The sequence below is a fragment of the Eublepharis macularius genome, chromosome 6 (assembly GCF_028583425.1).
Source record: "Eublepharis macularius isolate TG4126 chromosome 6, MPM_Emac_v1.0, whole genome shotgun sequence".
NCBI classification, from domain to species: domain Eukaryota; kingdom Metazoa; phylum Chordata; class Lepidosauria; order Squamata; family Eublepharidae; genus Eublepharis; species Eublepharis macularius.
The window spans coordinates 65,979,983-66,000,163 of record NC_072795.1 but is presented as its reverse complement, the minus strand read 5'-3'; the positions used below and the strand labels follow the sequence as shown (position 1 = coordinate 66,000,163).

The 20,181-nt window shown below is 41.6% G+C and overlaps 1 protein-coding gene across 5 annotated transcripts in view; it reads left to right on the top strand.

The window, feature by feature from the left end:
• Positions 1–1,306: 1,306 nt before the first annotated feature.
• The window catches only part of BTRC (beta-transducin repeat containing E3 ubiquitin protein ligase), a 198,308-nt gene continuing 179,433 nt past the window's right edge, over positions 1,307–20,181 (top strand). For all 5 annotated transcript variants that reach the window (XM_054982810.1, XM_054982808.1, XM_054982811.1 and 2 more), the window contains exon 1: positions 1,307–1,449. In XM_054982810.1, coding sequence (XP_054838785.1) covers positions 1,402–1,449 — 48 coding nt within the window. In that variant the 5' untranslated portion in view covers positions 1,307–1,401. The remainder of the gene's footprint in view (positions 1,450–20,181) is intronic.

Here is a 20,181-nt window from a genome sequence, read left to right as displayed (position 1 = left end):
AACCTCATAATGGCCGTTGCAGAGGGTATCTGTTTCTTAAAGGTACAGGCACTGCTTCTATTATGGGGGATTAACCACGCCCCAAAGGTATTATTTTAAGATAGACTTTTTAAAAATACCTAGGGCTTTTCTCAGGTTTGCAGAAAGATCTGTCTTGTTTGTTTATGGCTCCAGTCTCTGGATTTAAGTGTCCACAGATTTGGCCATGCTGAAAATTATATTATTTTAACATTCCAAGTCAAGATGGTGTTACTGTTAACAGTAAAACAATAGATCTTGAGAAAAACATCTTGTCCTTTTAAAAGAGGCTTATTTGTGGAAATGAGCAGGTGAAGCTTGTCACTGCACAGAGGTAAATAACAGCTATTAAGCCTCTATTAAAGGAACCAGTCACATTTGTTTCCAGGCAGTTGGCAACCCAAAATGTAACTCTATTTAAGATGGCAGCGACATCCTAAGAATATATGCCTATTAAACAGACTTGAGAAAGAGTAGGATGGCATTGTCAGTGTTCTAATCTGTACACCATGCTGTTGAGAAAGCAATATGCGAGCATCACACAAATAAAGATTAATTCAAAGTTTCAGTTTGCCACAAAGGACTAACCCTAAGTATGTGTGTGCAGCGGGCGAGTAAATATTTTGGTGGAATTTTATAGCCTTAATGAGAAAATGGCAACTCTGTCCTAAAGCATCATTTATTAAATGAAGCCGTAATGAAGAGAGAGAGACTCCTGACCGAGTATGATAGACCTTGGGTGTGGTGGAGGTACGTATTTTGTGCCATGCAAATATGCATAAACTAGATGCCTGCAGAATTACAGAGTCTAAAAAATGACATGCCTACACAAACGATGGTGTTTCTTAGGCTGTAAAGACTACACACCGGGGCTATTACATTCTCTCAGCGGTACGAAGTATAGCACTTGAATTTACCCTACTTGGTCTTCGCCGGTTAAATTAAACTGCCTTGCTCAGCCTCTGCGAAACACAGCTTCTACCATACCCCTTTTCACAGCTTTGTTACAGGAAATTTAGGAGATCAACCTCAATTTACTATTCTTATTCCACTCGACTACTACAACACCCATCAACCCTCACAACCACCACTTCATGTGAGGCGCAAGCTCTCCTTTCGCAGGGTTTCATATGAGGCGCAGGATCGACTCTCGCAGGGCTTACTGGGAATTGTAGTCATATATGTCCCTTTGACTAACTCTCAGGAGAACCATCGGGGACTACATTTCCCACTTGCCTCAGCTGTAGGAAAGCAGAGGTTTCTTATCTGACTGCGCGCAAGCTGTGGCCTTGCACTGAGGGAGAGGGGGAGGCCTAGGTCCGAGGCTGGAGCTGGAGCTGGAAGGGGAACAGTAGCCCCAGCGAAGGCAGTTCGGAGAAGGCTATGGACCCCGCCGAGGCGGTGGTGCAGGAGAAGGCCCTCAAATTCATGGTGAGAAAGCAGAGGGGAAGGAGCGGCTTGGACTGACGATGGCTATTGCTGTTGGAGAGAGGGGCATAGAGGGGGTTGGAATTATGGTGCAGGAGTGGGGGAAGGTAAGGAGAGGGGATGAGAAATACACGGATAGACTGCTGACCTCCTTAGAGAACCGTAGGGACCAGTTTAGGTAATTGGGAGGGCTGGTCTGGGTTCGAGTGGGGGAGAAATCTGGGGATCCCGCGGTATTGGGGGGAGGGGGTCATACATTTCACTATCGTTTCTGTTCTGTTGTACCGATTTTGATTCAGGGTTTTCTTAAACAAGGGGTCCATGGTTCTGCCTCGTGGTGTGTGCATGTGGAGTTTTCTGGGGATGAGGGTGGTTGGTAGGTTAAGTTTCAATGAACGGGGATGGGAGGTGAGGACGGAACACTGTGATTTTGGAAAGACTGACAAATGGGCCTGAGTAGAGGAACTGTCTGAAGAAGTGATGGAGAGGCTGGATTTAGGAAAGAAGGAAAGATTAATATTTTTTGAGAATTGGGATACGGGTGTGCAGATACATGCATACTTAAATGGTACTTTAGAGAAGTAAGGATACAATAGTGAGGGGGTAGTTTGTTTACTTGTTTGTTTAAAGGTTGAATTTGATAGCAGAGTTAGTGGTGTGTTGGGTCCCTGTTGAAAGATGCAGCAGATCTTTTGGCTGAGGCAGGTGGGTAAGTCGCTGGAGAAATTTAATGTCTCCAAATGAACCATTATAAGGAGAATGTTGACATCTGTGATAATTTTTGCGTGTGTAATGGTCACTAAAGCATTTGAAAGAGGAATATTGTGCTAAATGACATGGACTCTTTCTGGGGGGGAAAGTTTTTTTTAAAAAAAAGTTTTATAGTTCGTTTATACAATTGAAGGATGACCAAGCAATACAGCCTTAGATTGATGGATTTATCCTAGGGATGCCAGTGACTAGTCAAGTATTCCTTATAATCAAGAGCTCCTTTGTGTAAAAGTCATCTTTTCTTAATGCATCATGATGACATGAACCACTTCTCCCTAGCCCTACAGGGATCAGGGTGTCTTTTCAGAGTTTTACATTCTTCCTCTCCAATTAAGCCACATGGTTCACTTTTCCTGCTGGTCATATATTGTAACTGCAGCATCCTAGAATAGAAACGGAGCATAAGGTTCCAAAAGGATACATGAAGGAAACACATAAAAGTCATTGACAGGCATAGCTCTACGTTGCCAGCTAGCCACAATTTATTGTCTTGTCTAGAATATTACTCTTTCAGTTCATTGCTATAACTTGAGGGTGCAAAGTTGGCCTAGAAATAAGACACCACATAGGAGTGGTAACATATCACACAGATGTATGCTGCAAAAACTGTGCTTTGGAGATAAATACAGGCATATTGTTCTGTTTTCTATAGTTATGCCCCTTATGAGAACCATGGAGGCAGGTGGCACCATTTTATGTTGTGCATTTGGCATGACTTCATGCATATGTATATCTGCTGGGCTTGCAGAAGTGTACAGTGCTGGAATAAAGCCACTCAAATGGCTGCTTGCCCAAGGGCACCTCCAAAGCAGTGTTGCATTTTTGAGAGCACCTTGTCTAGCTTCTGGACAGGCATGGTGAAACAGGCTACCAGATGTCACCATCTCTAGATAGGCATGCAAATACTCGCTTTGCAAAGGAAAGGCATGTTTCTTTCTGAAATGCTGTTTTCTTGGCTGGAAGAAACTCTGGACATACTCAGAGGCACCCAACCCTAGGTTTTGGACAGTTTTAAATAGAAGGTGACATTGGTCTCTAGTGGTCAGAATTCAAAAGCTTGTTACACACAGGAAAGATAGTATATAAACATTTCAAATCATAGAATTAAGTAGGTTGGAAAGGGCCTAAAGACTGTCCCATTCAATCCCCTGCCCAATGCTGGAATATCTAAATCATCCCTGATATAGAATCATCCAACCTCCGCTTAAACACCAACAAGAACTGACCACATCCCTAAGCAACCAGTTCCACCACTAAACTGCCTATTGTTTAAAAGGTTTTTCCTAAAGTTCCACCTGTATCTTCCCACTTGTAATTTGAATCTGTTACTAAAATTAAATACATTTGCTGTGGGAATGAGGGGCTTTAATCTGATCTGAATTTGTGCCCTTATACAACTTTTCAGAAAGGTTGCAGTCTTTTGGAAGAGAGTAGTTTTGGCAGGTAGCATAGTTCCCTGTGGTTTTTGCTAATTGGTTTCAAAATGAATGCTTAAATTTTTTTACAATTTTCATTAATTTTAATGCCAGTAGGGGTTAATTTATTTAACCTTAAACTCACTTTACTGCAAATGTCTATATTTGCACAGATACTTTCACCACCGATGACCAAAAGAATGTGCAGGGAAGGCATGAGTTGTTCATCTTGCAGATTCTCTGAATTAACACCATGCTACAGATCGATATTGTGAGCTGCCACAAGCAGCTGGTCTCTCTTGGCTTTAAAGGAACAGCCATGTGGCTGTTTGTCACTGGATTTCAAGCAAAGTTTATGTTAACATTAGCTATCAATAGTTGTTTAAGAAAAATTGTGTTCTGTCTTATTCTGCTGGTAGGGGAGCATGCAACAAAGTGTTAACTCCTCCACCAGAATGCAGGGTCAGCAAAATATGGCCTCCTGTCCAGAGGAGAAAACTCTTGTCTCAATTTTCTGCCAATAACTTCCAAAAGAGACCTGGGCCTTTTTGCTGTTCCTAAACTGTTCCTGGGAACATAGCCAGTACTTTTCCCACCTCAAAGCAGCAGTCTTTTCCTCCTCTCCTAGGCAGACAGGAGATCATTTTTTCTCTCCTTAGGCAGAAAAGCCCCTCTCTGATGATGCCTAAGAATGCAGAAGGTTGTAAGGGCAGAAATGTAAGGTTCACATTTTTGCCCCACCCCTTATTATTTTCCTGATAGTTGTAAGAGAATTGCACCATTGCATTTCCTGTGGTGGATCAGCAAAACAGTGGTGAAGGACACTGCAGGCACTCTTTCCATGGATTCAGAGTGCACAAGCAGAGATCAGAGGACAGATTTATCTGCGTAAAATGTTAGCTCTTCTCATGTTTCCTCTCACAGCCCAGATTACACAAAAAATGCCAGCACAAACAGTGGCATACCCACAAGCTTCATTGTCAGTCTCCCCCAGGTCTCCAGAGAGCAACAGCCAGTTGGCTCTGTCTCCCCATTCCACTTGTCTTACATTGCACCAAGACATTCCCCCACAGTTTGCCAAGGCTACAAGAACCAGCATGACTGCCCTCCTCCTGGGGAGGAATACCCCTTCCAGCCTGCCCCTTAAGTACAGAGTTGGTGCACGCCATTTTCAGGTCACCTTCTTTTGGATGAAGAGGAAGATCAATCCTGTGACTGCTGTTAGCTCACAGAAGAATGACACACTAAACTGGGGAAGGAGAATTCTCCTGTCTCCAGCCAATGCATCTGTTTAGTGTATATTGCTTTCCCATCATTCTGTTCAAAAGAGTTCTGGTTCTTCAGCTGAGAGAACGTGGACCTTGGGGCACCTAATGAGGAACCCTCAGAGGGCTGTCTCAACAAGTTCTACATAACTTTTTCAGAGAGATTCTTCAGACCTATGAGCAGCCTATAACTGAGTAAAAAAACAAAACAAAACTACTCTCTTCATATTATGTACAGTTTAAAAATTCTCTCAGTTGATATGCCAGTGGCTTTGCTTGCCTCTTAAATCAGAAATACCCAAAGATGGTAAGGAATCTCTAATTCTGTGGATGGGAAGAACTATTTCACCTTGCCAAAAATTCATAAGGTATCATCCACTGCCAGTTCCCTCCTGATGCGATCCTTTGTGCTATGGCCTTGATCTTTACTCTCTGAAGTTTTCAGCTACCAACCAACCTAGGGGAAAAGCAAATTAACCAGGATAACAGAATTCATTGATAGAACTTCTCTGTGGTGTGCTTACGACTCTCTTCAGGAAACTGACAGCTAAAATGCTTGAGATTTTGATCAGGTTTGGAAACTAGTGAATCTGTTATCCTAGTCTTGATAGGAACCAAAGATAAAAAGAGCCCCTTTCTACTACCTACAGAAAGGTAACACAACTAGTCAACACGTGTTCCTACTATTTTTGTTCCATCAGGAATACCTGTGTTTATTATGTTAAATGAACCTTCAAGCCTTTCTAATTGGGATTTCACTAAAATGCCAAACCCTTTTCCTTGCTCTCCGGGTTCAACTGAGGAAGTAAGCTCCCAGAAAAAAGCTATTTCGGCCTGATTGGTTAAGTGGAGAGTTGTGGCTCATTTTGTTGTTCACTACATTTGAGAATGCATGGCTTTGGACAGATGGATGCTAGGGGTGATTTTGGGGGGCTTGTGAATTGTGCTCCTTCTGAGAAACAACTTCTTTCCCTCCCCATATCTGTCTAAAAGTTTCTGCTTCTTGGAGTGATTTTGGACATAGTCTCAAAGAGAATCTTCATTCCTAGGACTGAAAAGATTCTGTCAACTGTAGCCAAAATCCTGGCAAAAGATTTAGACCATATTTAGGGTTCTGTGAGATCCTGTACAGCCAAGCAGCCAGTTACTTACAGGTAATTCTGTGTCCCAAAGATACTTTTTGTGCTGCTGGCCTATATATCGCTTGTCTAGCTAGGAAATGCCTCTGGAGGAAGTCCCTGTACACTCAGATTGCCAGCTTCATGAGTCTCTTGGGATGGGGGTTTAGAACTAGGATATTATAGCCCAAATCAACTGAGGGTGCAGGTCACTTGATCAGTTGTTTAAATGTATGATATAATAATGATGGTTCATTCACTTACTGCTCTTCTAGACGGATTAGTGGTGAACAAGGTCAGTGTTATTATCCCCACAATGGAGCTGTGCCTGAGAGGAGTGGCCTATCGAAGGCCACCTGGTGAATTCATAGCAGCAGTGAGATTTGAACCAGCTGCATTGCAGCTGCCCAACTGTTTAACTTCTACATTACACCAGCTTACACTGAGTCCATCTGGCTGAGTACTGTGTACTCTTACAGTGGCTCTCCAGGACCTTAGACAAAGTATAGAGAAGTCTTTCCCAACATCTTTTTACCTGGAGTTAACAGGGGTTGAACCCAGGATCTTAAGTAAACAGGTATGTGCTCTGTCATCGAGCCACTGCCATATCTCACAAAGGGATCTTAACTTTCAAAAGCTTATACACTGGAAAACTTGTTGATCTTTAAGGGGCTGCTGGACTTGACTCTTGCTGTATCATAGTTAGGATTGAAGGCTGTCAGATCCATTCCAGATCCCTGCCACCCTCTGCAGGGGGAGGGCACCCTTTTGGGGGAGGGCAGGAACCATCTCAAGCACATACTTATTTGGATGGACAATGGCTGTCAAAGCACATGTCATTGTCCAGGGTGTATCAGATCCAGTGGCTTGCAAGAGGAAGCATACTGCTTTCTGAATAGAGGAACGCATCATATCTTTTGCTATAGGTTTTGTACAGAGCTCATGCAGTTTGGCTGACCTGGAATACCCTGAACCAGAGAGAACTTGTGTTTTATCCAGTTTCCAGCTTCAGTGGAACCCTCTGATTATCAACCTCTTTTTCACTCTCAAGTAATGCCAAATGTCTTGGTTTTTCTCTAGGCTTGGGGAACAGCACACGGGGGTGATGGATGTCTGTCAAGTGGCCTCAGAAACTCTGTTATACTTTTGCTCCTCTCTCCCTTACTTTACGGCCTAGAAAGCAATAGTTCTTGGATCTGATTGATTTTAAGATCCTTGACTAATAGTCCTTTCCTTCTAGGTAGATCTTCTCTTCCAGAGGCCAAGCATGAACATGTGGAAAATGAGATATAATTGGTACACTCCTATGGACAGTTACTCCAGTCTATGGCTATTGATGTTAGTGAACATAGACTATAGTAACTTTGCTTAGGATTGCAGCATGAATGTATCACCTTAGCTTACAGGTGAAAGGGGAAATTTCTGCCAGCAGAGTATGACATCTATTTAGGGCAGCTGCTGCATGTGTCAGACCAAATGCCTTCTTTGGTAGGTGGGTCCACAAGTGGAGTCAAGTATGTATCTTTTCTTGGGATGCAAAAGATGTTCTTGACTATCTCTTCACTGATTTCTCTTCCGCTCAGAGCAGAATTTGGATGTACTGTGAGGAAGTTCTCTTCTGTTCATCAGGTAGGTGAGCAGGAAGACCCACTCTGGTTATGTGGGGTTATTTTGGAGGTGTGTAATTGTATGGACCATTACAAAATCCCCTGAAGAATCCCTTCTGTCTTTTTCTGTTCAGGAGTTTTCTTTTCTGTTTGCTTCTTGTTTGCCTTCTAATTTGTTTCTTACATATGATAAATTTCTCAGCTGTAAACAGCTACTAAAACTAGGAGGGTTCTACCCTCTGGAGGTTTTCTGTTCTCTGTCAGCTTCTCTTCCAGTATTGAACTTGTTGCTGCCTGCTGTCCTGCCTGCTGAACAGAATTTAGTAAATCTAGTTCTCCATTTTACAATTGAACAAATATGGGTTTGTAGCAGAGTAAAACTAGATATGTCAGAGATCTTTTAATGGCTGAGTACAGTCATTCATACTTTTCTACCTCTTCATGGTTTCTTTGTTTAAATTCACTACCCCCTGTGCAGCCATTAGGAGCAAGGGGGGGGGAAGGCAGGTATAATGCCTTTGTCATCTTTTTAAAGGACAAGAGAGGAAAAGATAGGTATAATGCCTTTGGCTGTCTTTTTAAAGGACATGGAAATACTGATTTCAGTTTGCAAAAAGTGTATGGAGATGTGAGGGTTATACACTTTCCCCTCCTGAAATAGACCTAGTCTGAACCTGAGTGGCTCATGGTTATAACTGAGCTTTAAAAGATGCAGGGATGTTCACAGATCTCCAAGTAGCTCATTTATTTTGATCCTTGGACAGTATTTTTAGAACTCTGAAATAGAGAGCAGTGTACAGAATGACAGTTCCTGTCTTTAGAATATCTCTTAGTATTTCCTTTAGAACTTAGCCAATCTTGCTGGATAGTAGCTTATCTCATCTGTACCAGCACGTAAATAATAATAAAAGTATTTGGATATATTTTCAAAAAGTCTGTTGTAGATGAATGGTTTTATAATGCAAAAATCTACTTTTATCACAATGTAGAAATTGGTTAACCCTGAATTTTAAAAAAAAATACTTGTATAGTGAAAATATGCAAACATCAGGTATGAGTTTTGAGTGGTAGCCACATTTCAAAATCATAACAATGTATAAACTTTATTAGCTGTGCTTCTATTTCTGCAATAAGCACACAAAGGAGCCTACAGACTAACACCTGTTACAATCAAAATACTAGTGTGTTTTAGTAAAATAATGATGGAGTAGATCCAGAGGAGTTAGCCGCGTTAGTCTGTAGTAGCAAAATAGAAAAGAGTCCAGTAGCACCTTTAAGACTAACCAACTTTACTGTAGCATAAGCTTTCGAGAACCCCAGTTCTCTTTGTCAGGTGATGGAGTAGAATGAGAAAAAAAGCAACCGCTATAAGATCAGGACTGAAAAGCCAGACAAACGTTTTTTTCTTTTTAAAGAACATTTATGATAATATAAAAATGTTTTCTGGCAAAAAGAAGACAGAGAAGTGGTGTGGTGAGACTTCCTGTGGAGGGAGCTCCATGCTTGTGCCATTCTCATGTTAATAAAAGAAGACTGAAGCAAGACCTCATCCTGAAATCTGTCAGGTTTATGTAGGAAAAGATATTCCCTTAGTGTTACTGGTCAGTTGAAGGTATGTGTGGCCCAGGTAATTTAGGATTTTAAATGTAATGATCACCTCTTGAGCATGATTGCAAGTTGGAAAACTAAAATGGGAGTGACATACTCTTCTCTTGCTGTTTATTCAGTAAGAAGTTGGCCATACAATTCTGTACCAGTTAATGCTTCTAGACTGTCTTTAAAGATAGCCATTTATAAAACCCATTGTAAGCAGATATTTTGCCTCCTGCCACCTGAGAATCCAGTAGCTGGGTCCAGGAACCCTCAATCTCTAAACCCTTAGCTCCATAGTTCTGCCATTTGTTTGTTTGCTTCATTTTCCATCCACCTTTCTCACCAGTGGGGATCCAAAGTGACTTATATCATTTATATTATTATGATTATCAATATCTCTGTTTTATCTGGATCCAGCTTCATTTTATTTGGCTTCGTTCACCAGTGCCTACAGCTAGTTTAAGAGGTCCATCATTGTTTTTAGATGAAAATAGAAGAGCAGAGTTGAATGTGACTGTGTTTTTTTTTATATAAATTTTTTATTTTTCAAACTACAAAACACTACACAGCACTACACAAGACTATCACAAGGAAAGGGGAAAGGGAAGGGACAAAGGGGGATGGAAAAGGAAGAGGGGGGGATGACCTACAAACACTAAACACTACACTTCAATGTTTTCCCTTCATACTGTCATAATACAAAAATAGCTCCATAGGATAATGATGGAGTGGTTAATCATACAGAGAATAAGCATTTCAAATTCTGATTAAACTTTCCTCCCCCTTCTAGGTCCCAGACGCAATTCTCTCTGTGCAACCGCTGTTGCGGTGCTCTCCTCCCCCCCCCCTCCAGCTTCTCCTTTTCTTCGTTCTCGGTGCAGCAGAATTCCGGGTTTTTATCCTCAAAATCCTTTAGTTGATCTTCTGATAGTATCTTATAGGCCTGATCTTTATATCTAAACCATATTCCTTCCGGGAATAACCATTTGTACTTTATTCCATGGTCCCTCAGAAGAGCTGCAAACTTTTTATACTTAAAACGCCTTTTCCGGACTAGAAATGGAACGTCCTTCAAAATCTTGACTTTCAAACCCATAAAGTCCAAATCCGCATTGTATGAGTTATATAGGATGGTGTCCCGAATCTTTTTAAATGAAAAGTCAATAATGATCTCACGAGGCAACTGTCGCTTTGTTGCATATTTTGAAGAAGCCCGACGGACCTCCAAAATGGCGCTTTTAACCTCTTCTTTAGTCGTCCTCGCGGGTATCGCCAATAGTTCCGAGACCACCTCCCACAGATCCTCATTTTCCTCCTCTTTCACGTTTTGGAGACGCAAAATTGTCTGCGTTCGTTCCATCTGTAGCCCGATCAGCTGGTTCTCAACCAACTTCAGCTCCTTTTTTGTAGCCTTCACAAGTGACGCACTTTCCAGAGCAGACTTCTCTGCCCCCCCCGCTACTTCCTTAATGGTTTTCACTTCGCTTTCAATTGAGCCCACCCTTTGATCAGTTTCGTTCAGCTTGTCAACAAAGGGTTTTATGGCTTCCACCACCGCCCTGCGCACCAACTCTTCGAGCGACTCTCCCTTCAAGGTAGCCGAGATTGACTTACCGAGAGCGGGACTTTGCTTCTTTGCTGCCATTTGGGGGGGGGGGGGCGCCAACAAAATTCTGGAACTCACCGAAGGGGAAGAACGAGTCTTCTTCAGATCAACCTCTCCTTCACGAACGCTTGTAGAACAGAAGGGATTCGCTTGTTTACGGGCTTCCGCCTGTTTCTTTTATTTGCCGTTTCTCGTTGCCCAGCAGCACTCGAGGCGCCGCGCACGTCTGCTGGCCTCCATAGGGACAAATGGGCAATTCCCCCCCCCCTGCATTGATTTCGGGGAGTTCTTCCCGCAGCGTACCGGACCCTGGCTCCCTCCCTGGGAGTCCTGGGGGCTAATCCTTGCGGATCAGCCGCCCGGTCAGGGTGCCCGGTCGTTTCCTCCCGGACCAGCCGAGAGGAGCGTCCGGCATGGCTGAGAAAACGAAACTGAATCCGAATGTGACTGTGTTAATTAGCTGCTTTATCTCTTAGCTTGCAAAATGGATTTTTCTGCCTTTAGACCACTGGCCTTTTGAAAACTGGAGTATTTTACAATATATCTCTGACAGTAAAGATAGAAAAGTAAACCAGTTGGCAAGCGTTCCATTGATATTTTATTGTCAAAGATTACCTCTCACAAGCTTGAGAATTAAAGCTGCTATAGTTTAGATTTCTTACAGCATATGATAATTGTAGCATCGCACCTTATTTCCCATGCCCCAACTGAGCCACAGCTGTTTCTTGCACCTTCTGGGTTTTGACTCCCATGGAGTCTATGTGAAGTAGATTCTAATCCTAATTTTCAAATCCACAAGACTGACACTGCTCCTGGGAATAGGTGGCATCTTGAAAAACTCCTAGCTACAGTTTGCTGTATAATAATAATAAAACTGGTAATCAATAGGGAGAACATATGTAAGAACTTTTCTAGGATCTAGATCAAATAGTTGAAGTTGTACTACAAGAAATAAGAATGACTGAGGGCATCGTTAATTTGAAATAGCCTCACCAACCCACTCTGTGAATTTGTACAGCCATTACAGCTGCTGGTTGGAAAAAAAGCGTGTCTTGTCTTGCCTAGGGTGTAGTCTTGCTTGACGGTTATTCTTGTTGGGCTGGCAAAAACAGGATCCTTTTTCTGGACTTTGCCGATTTCCTTCCTTTTGTCAAGTGTCCTAAAGCCAGCAGAGTCTCAAAACAATCTCAAACAAGCTCTATATCTTCTTTCTTTTTTGGTATCAAGACCCTAACTTCGTCCACACCAAGACAAGTAAACTTAATTAGGTCTACACCAGACACTAGGGGTGTACACCAAAAAAAAAAAAATCCAGGAAATCTGAATCCAGGTTTCAAGGATCTCAAAAAAAAAAATTTGGGATCCCTGAAATCAAAGAAAGATGCTCTTACTTGTTTAAGACAGATTAGAGAATCCCAGATTTGTTTAGCCATTATTCCCTATGGGGAAAAATATCTGGGGGGGGCATTTTTAAAGCAAACTCCACCAAACTTGCTGGGAACCTGCTCCTGACCTCTAAAGACTCTCCAAGTTTCAGGAAGATTGGGCCCTGGGGTCCAGTTTTGTGGGCCCCTGAAGAAGGTACCCCCAGCCACTCTCCAGTGTTTGTTGAAACATTTCCAAGCAGGCTCTTAGGCAGAAACACACAGGGGCAAGACTGTCAGTGGCCAAAGGCACACTCCCAAATGCAACCTCAGCCCAGAGAGAGGCCAAGAGAACCAAACTGAATCCCCCCCCCCGCCCCAAACCCAAATGCCCTCTGGATAAGCTCCCCAGCCTCTCTCCATTGTTTCCTAGGGGAAAACATTTTCAAACAGGCTCTCAAGCAGAAATACACAAGGGCAAGGCTACCAGTGGCCAGAGGCACACTCCTAAATGCAAGAGGAGCTCTACCAAACTGAAGCAAGGGAATGGATGGAATCCCTCCAGAACCAAAGTGAATCAAGGGGATCAGCATCAAAACCGAGAATCATATCAAAGCAGAGAATTCCATCCAAACCAAACTGAAGCAAGGGACACTTGCAACTTAGCCCCACTGTGCCAGTGTCACTTACAGAAGCCAGACAGTCAAGGAGAGCTTCTGCATGGGCTGGCCACTCATTCCTGCCTCCCTCCTCCTCCCTCCTGCTTCACTCTCTCCTCCCTCTCCCATCTTTGGAAAAAAAGCAGGAGAAGCCAAGGAAGGAGCCAGTCCAAGGCTGAAGCCATGTTTCCCAGATTTATCCAGAGGTCTGAATCTGGGTTCCTGGATCAGATCCTGGATTTTCTGCTTTGATTTGGGAAAGCTAGATTGGCAAAAATTCGGCTTTCCCCACAAATCCTGGATCTGGTTTGCACACCCCTATCAGACAGCCCTTTATTCCCTTTGGAATAAAAAAAAGCACCTACCCGAAACCCAGATCCTTAGCACTGGACATGTTTCCTCCATAGAGCATGTCCCAAAGCTAACTGACTCATCTCTGTTCCTTATCCTCTAATATTCAGTATGCCAGTAATATGTCAGTAGTGAAATGGTAATGAATGCACAGCTACCGCTGCTCAAGCCTCGATACTATGCTGGTGGTTCAGAATATTTTCTTGACATAGCGACCTGTCTTGGGGGCAGGGTCTTTCAATTTTTAGTATTTGCTTAAGTCACTCTCTAGGCAAGCTTTTGGTCATATTCAGGCCTCATTGTGGTCCTGCTTCTGCTTCTTGTGATTCCATGGGGAATCTCTGTAAGCTATTCCTTCTTCTGATGGGACAGATAGACATTCATTTTACTGGCAGAGGCAGTTCTCTGACATAATTAATAAGATAAAACTAGGTGCTTAAGACAACCTGCAAAGGTGGGATAAAATCTGGATTTATTAATGTTTTTGATAGCCCTAGCAATTCCCTCCCCACTTCATGTTATAAAAAGTTACTAGGGTGGTCTCAAAGTGGTATTATCATTCATTAGCTGTTGCTGAAGCTTCTATCTGTTTCTTGTAAAACATTGTTTTGGGTAGATCCTCATTATGGCCTACTTGCAAATTTAGAATTATTAGCCTGATTTGGACATAACATCGTAGGTGTGCTTTCTCTCCCAGACTTCCTGGTATAGACAAACCATAGTTGGCTATTTCATTTAAATAGGCAAACTACAGTTTACCTCAGTAATAAAGCTTCCACAGTGACTCTGCTCACCTCTTTGTAAATAATAAGTGGTCTTCTTATTCCTGTTTCTGATTCTTTCTAGATGTTTTAAGTGGAGGATTGGTAACCAAATGTACTCATAGCTCAGCTGTGGTTGAAACCAAATACTCTTTCAGGGTTCTTTCCTATGTAGATTTACTCAGAACTAAACACTTTGACATAAGACTGACTCTGAAGGATGTGTGCATAGTATGTCACTTGAAGGACATACAGAATAATACAATAGTTTGCCCATGAAGTGATATACTTGCTGGATAGTGCCCATTCTTGATACAGTGTTGCAAACTGGGAGTAGTTTGGCTGTGGTATTGATTTACTGGTGTATACAGTGACTATAAAAGAACTAGATGGGTAGCCGTGTTAGTCTGACTGTAGCAGTAGAAAAGAGCAAGAGTCCAGTAGCACCAATAAGATTAACAAAATTTGTGGTAGGGTATGAGCTTCATCACAAATTTTATTCGTCTTATAGGTACTACTGGACTCTTACTCTCTTCTACTGTGAAAGAACTGACTGTTTTAATAGGTGTGTAGTATTGTATTTGGCTAGATTCTAGGGGGTTAGTTTAAACCAGAACAGTTAGTTGGGCTAAAATGCTACTTGATTCGGGCTAAATGGGTTGTGCCAGACCCTCCCCATAGCATCACTGGAGAAGGAAGGCTTCCCAGGCCTTCAGGAAGGGGTGGGGAGATAGTGAGCACTGGCAGTGCGGTGAGCTGCAAAGCATGATTCAGATTGCAGTCCTATGTGTTTTGCACCCCTGGTTAGATAATGACTTTGCTAAATTGGTCCTTTCAAGATGGCATTTCTGGACACTTATTACATAGATTATATCAATTGTCCTAAAGTATACACTTTCTATAATATGTGCACAGTTGTAAGCAATGACATACAGACCAACCCCTTATCTAAAGCACTTTAAATAGCATATTATCATTTGTTTTCACATCTCACAAATGGAATTTTTTGTTGCTGATGAATGTTTCAAAGCCAGATAGTATAAAATGTGGCCTTGTTGTGTTTAAAATAATATAAAATTTCTGGATGCATGTTTATTGAATAACCAAGGAAATTTTTGTGAACAAAGGAGGGAATCTTTTGCTGATTCTAGTATAGGGCTTGATAACTAAATAGGGCCTATATTTAGGATACAAAATGTCTTTGGGGGAGGGAGCTGTGGCTCACTGGCAGAACATGTGCTTTGCATGTAGAAGGGTCCAGTTTTAATCCATGGCATCCAATGAAAGGATTTCAGTTAGTGAATGCTGGAAAGACGTTTCTATGTCTGAGATCCTAGAGAGCTGCTGCCAGTCAGAATAGAATAAAATATTTCTCTCTATGGTTTATTACTGGCTTAATCTTGCAAAAATTATTTTGTGCAATGTTTAAAACTGCTATATTAACAGTGCAATCCTAAGCAGAGTTACCCCAGTCTAAGACCTTTGAAATCAGTGAGCTTAGACTGGAGTAATTCTGCTTAGGATGGCACTGTAAGTCTAGTTTGAATTAAACCTGTGCAATTAGCAGTTAGTGGTTATGTTATTTCATATTTATTTATATTAATTATAGTCAACATTAGAGATGGGCACAAACTGAAATATGAACCAAAGTTTGTGACGAACCGGGCCGGTTTGTGGTTCGCGAACTGGCGGTTTGTCAGAACCCATTTCTGACAAACCGCCACGAACTGTAGGCTGGTTCATTTGGTTCATTTTTTTGGTTCATCACTGCAGGAAGCCTGGCGTGGCCAAATTTCCTAGGCAACAGGGGATGGACTTCCTGCAGACTTTCTGCTGACCCGGAAGTGGCCTTCTGCTGACCCAGAAGTGACAATTTGCTGGCCTGGATGTGATGTTTTCATGAACCAAACAAACCAGTTTGCGAACTGGGGCAGGTTTGTGAAAGTTCGTAGTTTGTGAAATGTGATGAACCACAAACCGCGCGGTTCGGGGTTTTTTTCCGGTTCGTGCCCATCTCTAGTCCACATTTCTCACTGAGAGAATAAATAGCATGAGGGATAAGAATGCATTCTGTTGAATTCCACAGAACTAATCCCATGCTGATGATAACTCATCTCCAATGGGAAACCTTTTTATCGGGTCTGTAAGGAATGATTTAAACCAATCCAAAGTATACCCTCTGATACCTGCTTCTGCCTCCAAATGTTTCAACAACATAGTGAGGTCTAATGTATCAAAAGCAGCAGATAAATCCAGTAGAAGCAACAGAAGCATAGCCTTTGTCTACATTCAGATGGAGATCATTGTATACTGTAAGGCATTCTAAAATATGGCAGATGAAAATATTCCATGCACTTCTAATACTTCTGTCACCAGAACTGTGCAGAAATTGATGTTTTCCAGTTTGCAACAGCAGCATCCAATGTGTGGGCTGTAAACTTAGTCTGTGGATTGCGTAATGTATATTACTGATATATCTAAAGGAATTTGTTTAAAATCTTTAATTTAGGAAATCCACAAAACTCAAAATGAGTCCTTAAATTAGCACTGAGTTTGTTTTGTTGCGACTATTTGCAAGCATGCTATAGATGTGTTTAATAAGCAGTGTTATGGATTTGAATAAACTACTAAAAATGCAGATACAGTACTTAAAAACACAATAGAATAGCCTTGGCTGGGACTTTGATTAAATATCATCTAAACTACACTACATATGCCTGCCTCAAAAAAGTTTTTTTCCCCAAAGAAGCTTCAAATGATTCTGTTAAATGTAGGAATGTTCTGATGATTATCTTTTTAATTAAAATGAGAAATCTTTGTTTAAAGTGGCATTCTTTTTTTTTTTACGGCCTCTTACAGTCTCTGTAACAATCATTTCTTAAGTCTGAACGTTTTTAATTCCAGGAATCCATTTATATAAAACTATGTTTAGACTTAATTAAAGAACAATTTCTTACAAAGCTTGTAAATAGCCACGAAAAAAGGGGACAGAAGATAAAACTGACATTCACACTTAACAAACTGATTCTTACAAGGTATGTAATATGCTATAAAAATACAATAAAGCCCTTTTTATAAGAGTTCATATTTTTTGATCCTTGTTTTCAAAGGTATTTAAGAAAGATATCAAGGTTCTGTGAAACAACATCTGTTTTCATGAACGGACTAGCAACAACTTCAGTTTCATCTAATTACCAATGCGTAGAGCTAAACCTTACTAGTTTAGATTTCTAATTAAATACCTTTGCCACTCACTTTTAACTTTTTTCTTTTGGTACTTTTAATTTGGCATGTTTGAATATTGTGTACATTTTAATGCAGAAAGATTTATACTATAATGAATGAGAAGGCATTCGCTTTGTACCAACTCTCCTTTGTTCTCTCAAATCACATTTCCTTTTTCAGATTTATGTAGGATTTCACTAAAAAAAGACTAAAACTGGATTTTCAAGGGAGATGAGAACACTAGCAGATTTTGGCTGATTTCCGCTGTACGAGTTCATGTAACTGCTGTTGTGGAGGGCAGCATTTCTCTTCTCCCAAATAGTGTCACTAGACAGGACTTTATTATTGTTGTTTTTTTATTTATAGTCCACCTTTCTCGAAGGCAGATTACATACTGCAAGTGAACACAATATAATCAATAACTAGGACATTTGAATAATAAGTAGGACATTCACAGCAACCCATGTTATGATTAGCAGTGAGGACATTCAGCCAAAAAATGGAATACAATAGGGTACAGTTGCCACAAATTTGAAAAGTTGCATAAAGCTGAAACACAAGTGATTAACATGACTCCGTTAGCAATGTTGAACTACCCCATAGGAGTATATCTACATCAGCAGATAGTACCCAATAGAATAGCGTACAGTCTCTGTCCCTTACCAGAGTATCTCTTTCTTATGACACAGCTCTATAATCTAGGTAGAAGGCCCTCCTGAATAATTCAGTATTGCATAGTTTATGGAAAGCCATGAGAGTTGGAGCTTTCCAGACCTCCTCAGACAGGCCATTCCGCAAGGTGGGTACTATCACAAAAGTGCATGTACAGCCAAGTTTTGATTTAGCCCAACTACAGGGTGGTATCTGCAGAAGACCCTGTTCAGATGAGCAAGAATGCCATGGAAGAAGTGGTACAAAGCAAAACAGGGAGAGAAGCAGTAATGCAAATGTGAAGGGCCTAGGCCATGAAGGGTTTTGAATATTATAGGCATGACCTTGAATTGAACCCTGTAAGCTAAGGGTAGCCAGTGGAGTGACTGTGGGATGGGAGTGATATGCATGCTCTATCTAGCTCCTGAAAGTGAATGAGCTGCAGTGTTTTGCAGTGGCTGGAGTCTCCGAGTTGACTTTGAGGGGAGAGAGTAGATTGAATTACAGTAGTCTAGTCTTAATGTAACTGTGGCGTGAATCCTAGTGGGCAAATCAGCCGTGTTGAGGTGGGGGGGCGCATTTTACAAGTTTGTCTGAGTTGGGAGAAGACCTTTTTTTCTGCTGCATTTACTTGTTTCTCTAGCAGCAGTGCTGGGTCCACTATACCCCTAGGCTTTTCACTCAGTCAGCTAGGGTCAACTGGACTCCATCAAAGGTTAGAAGCACAGTGTCCTTCAAGACTTCTGCTTTTCCAACCAGCATCACGTCTGTCTTGTCTGGGTTCAGTTTCAATTTGTTTGCTTTCAGCTTTTTAACAACAGCTGTCAGACAGCAACTCAGTACCTTTACTGCATCTCCAGGGGATTTGGATAGTGAGATATAGAGCTGGGTATCATCTGCATATTGATAATATCCAATTTCATAGCTACAAATGATTTCTCCTAAGGGCTTTACATAGAGGTTGAATAACATGGAGGATAAGATTATACCTTGCTGAACCCCTTAAGATAATTCCCTCACTGAGGATAGCTGGTCTCCCTTTGAGTTCGTCGTATGAAGAACAGTTGAAATCAGTCCAATGCGCATCCCCTGATGCCTACTTCTGTCTTCAAAAGCTTCAATAGGATGGCATGGTCTACTTTATTGAAGGCTGCAGATAGATCCAGGAGGAGCAGCAATGAAGCATGGCCTTCAGGTGGAAGTAGTACATCATTTTAGTCTATGGATGTTTTTTTTAAGTAGTGGGCAAATGACAGCCTCTTTGAGAGGCTGAGGAAAGATTCCTTGAAGTAGTTCTTTGAGTTAGTTACGATAGACATCAAGGCTCCTTTCTGTGGTTTTTACAAGATTTTAGTAGCCAGGATGGGCAAAGGTCCAGTGTACAGGTATTAGCCTTCACTGAGCTAGAATTCTATCAATAGCCATCATTGTAACAGGGTCAAAATGATTCAGAAATGGACCGGATGATGTGTTACACATTACTTCTGCCTCACCCCTAATACAACTGGCATCCAGATCAGAGTGTATCTGAAATACTTTATAAGCAAAACAGTTTGCAAAGATGTCACAGCTGATTGTTCTTGAGCGAGTGAAGGTTCAGATTTAGGAGTCAAAAATGTTGAGATATCTTCAGCAGTTGGGATAGATATGAACCACTTGATGCAATGATTGTAGAAAAAACATTTCTTCACCGCTATCACCGCTACTTTGTAGGTCTTCCAATGGGTTTCATAGTATGCTTTATTGGATTAAGCTTGAGTTTTTTGCCAACAACTTTCTAGATGTCTTTTAGCCATGCAGTGAATCACAGGGCCAGCTTCCTCTGTGAGGGTGGGAGAGATCAGCGAGAAGTCAGTAGCTTCAAGGACCTTTACATTCCATGCTTCTACCACCACATTAACAGTGCTTGTGTTTGGAATTTTAAAATCTCCCGAAGCATTTTGGATTTGCGAAAGGATCCATGAGTCTTTGTGGGTGGATCATTTTGGCTGGACCCCCATTTTCTGGGATGTCAGGGCCATATTCATCTTTGACTTCACTAGGTAATGGTCAGTAGTACATGGTTCAGGCCTAATCTCCAATCCCAAGAGAAGACTTTCCCTCAAAGGCTCAGAGCAAAAGATTAAGTCTAAGGTGAGGCTCTTTCATGCATGGGTCGTGTGTTTGAGAAGGATCTAGGGCTACAGACCTATTCTTCAAGGGGAGCGCAACCTTATCCAGAATGTGTAACACCTTGAGTCCCAGCTCAGACTTTCTGCTCATCAGTAGTACTTCCGTCTTATCAGGATTAAGCTTCACTATATTAGTCAGCATCCACTCCAGAGCTGCATCTAGAAACTTGGTCAGGGT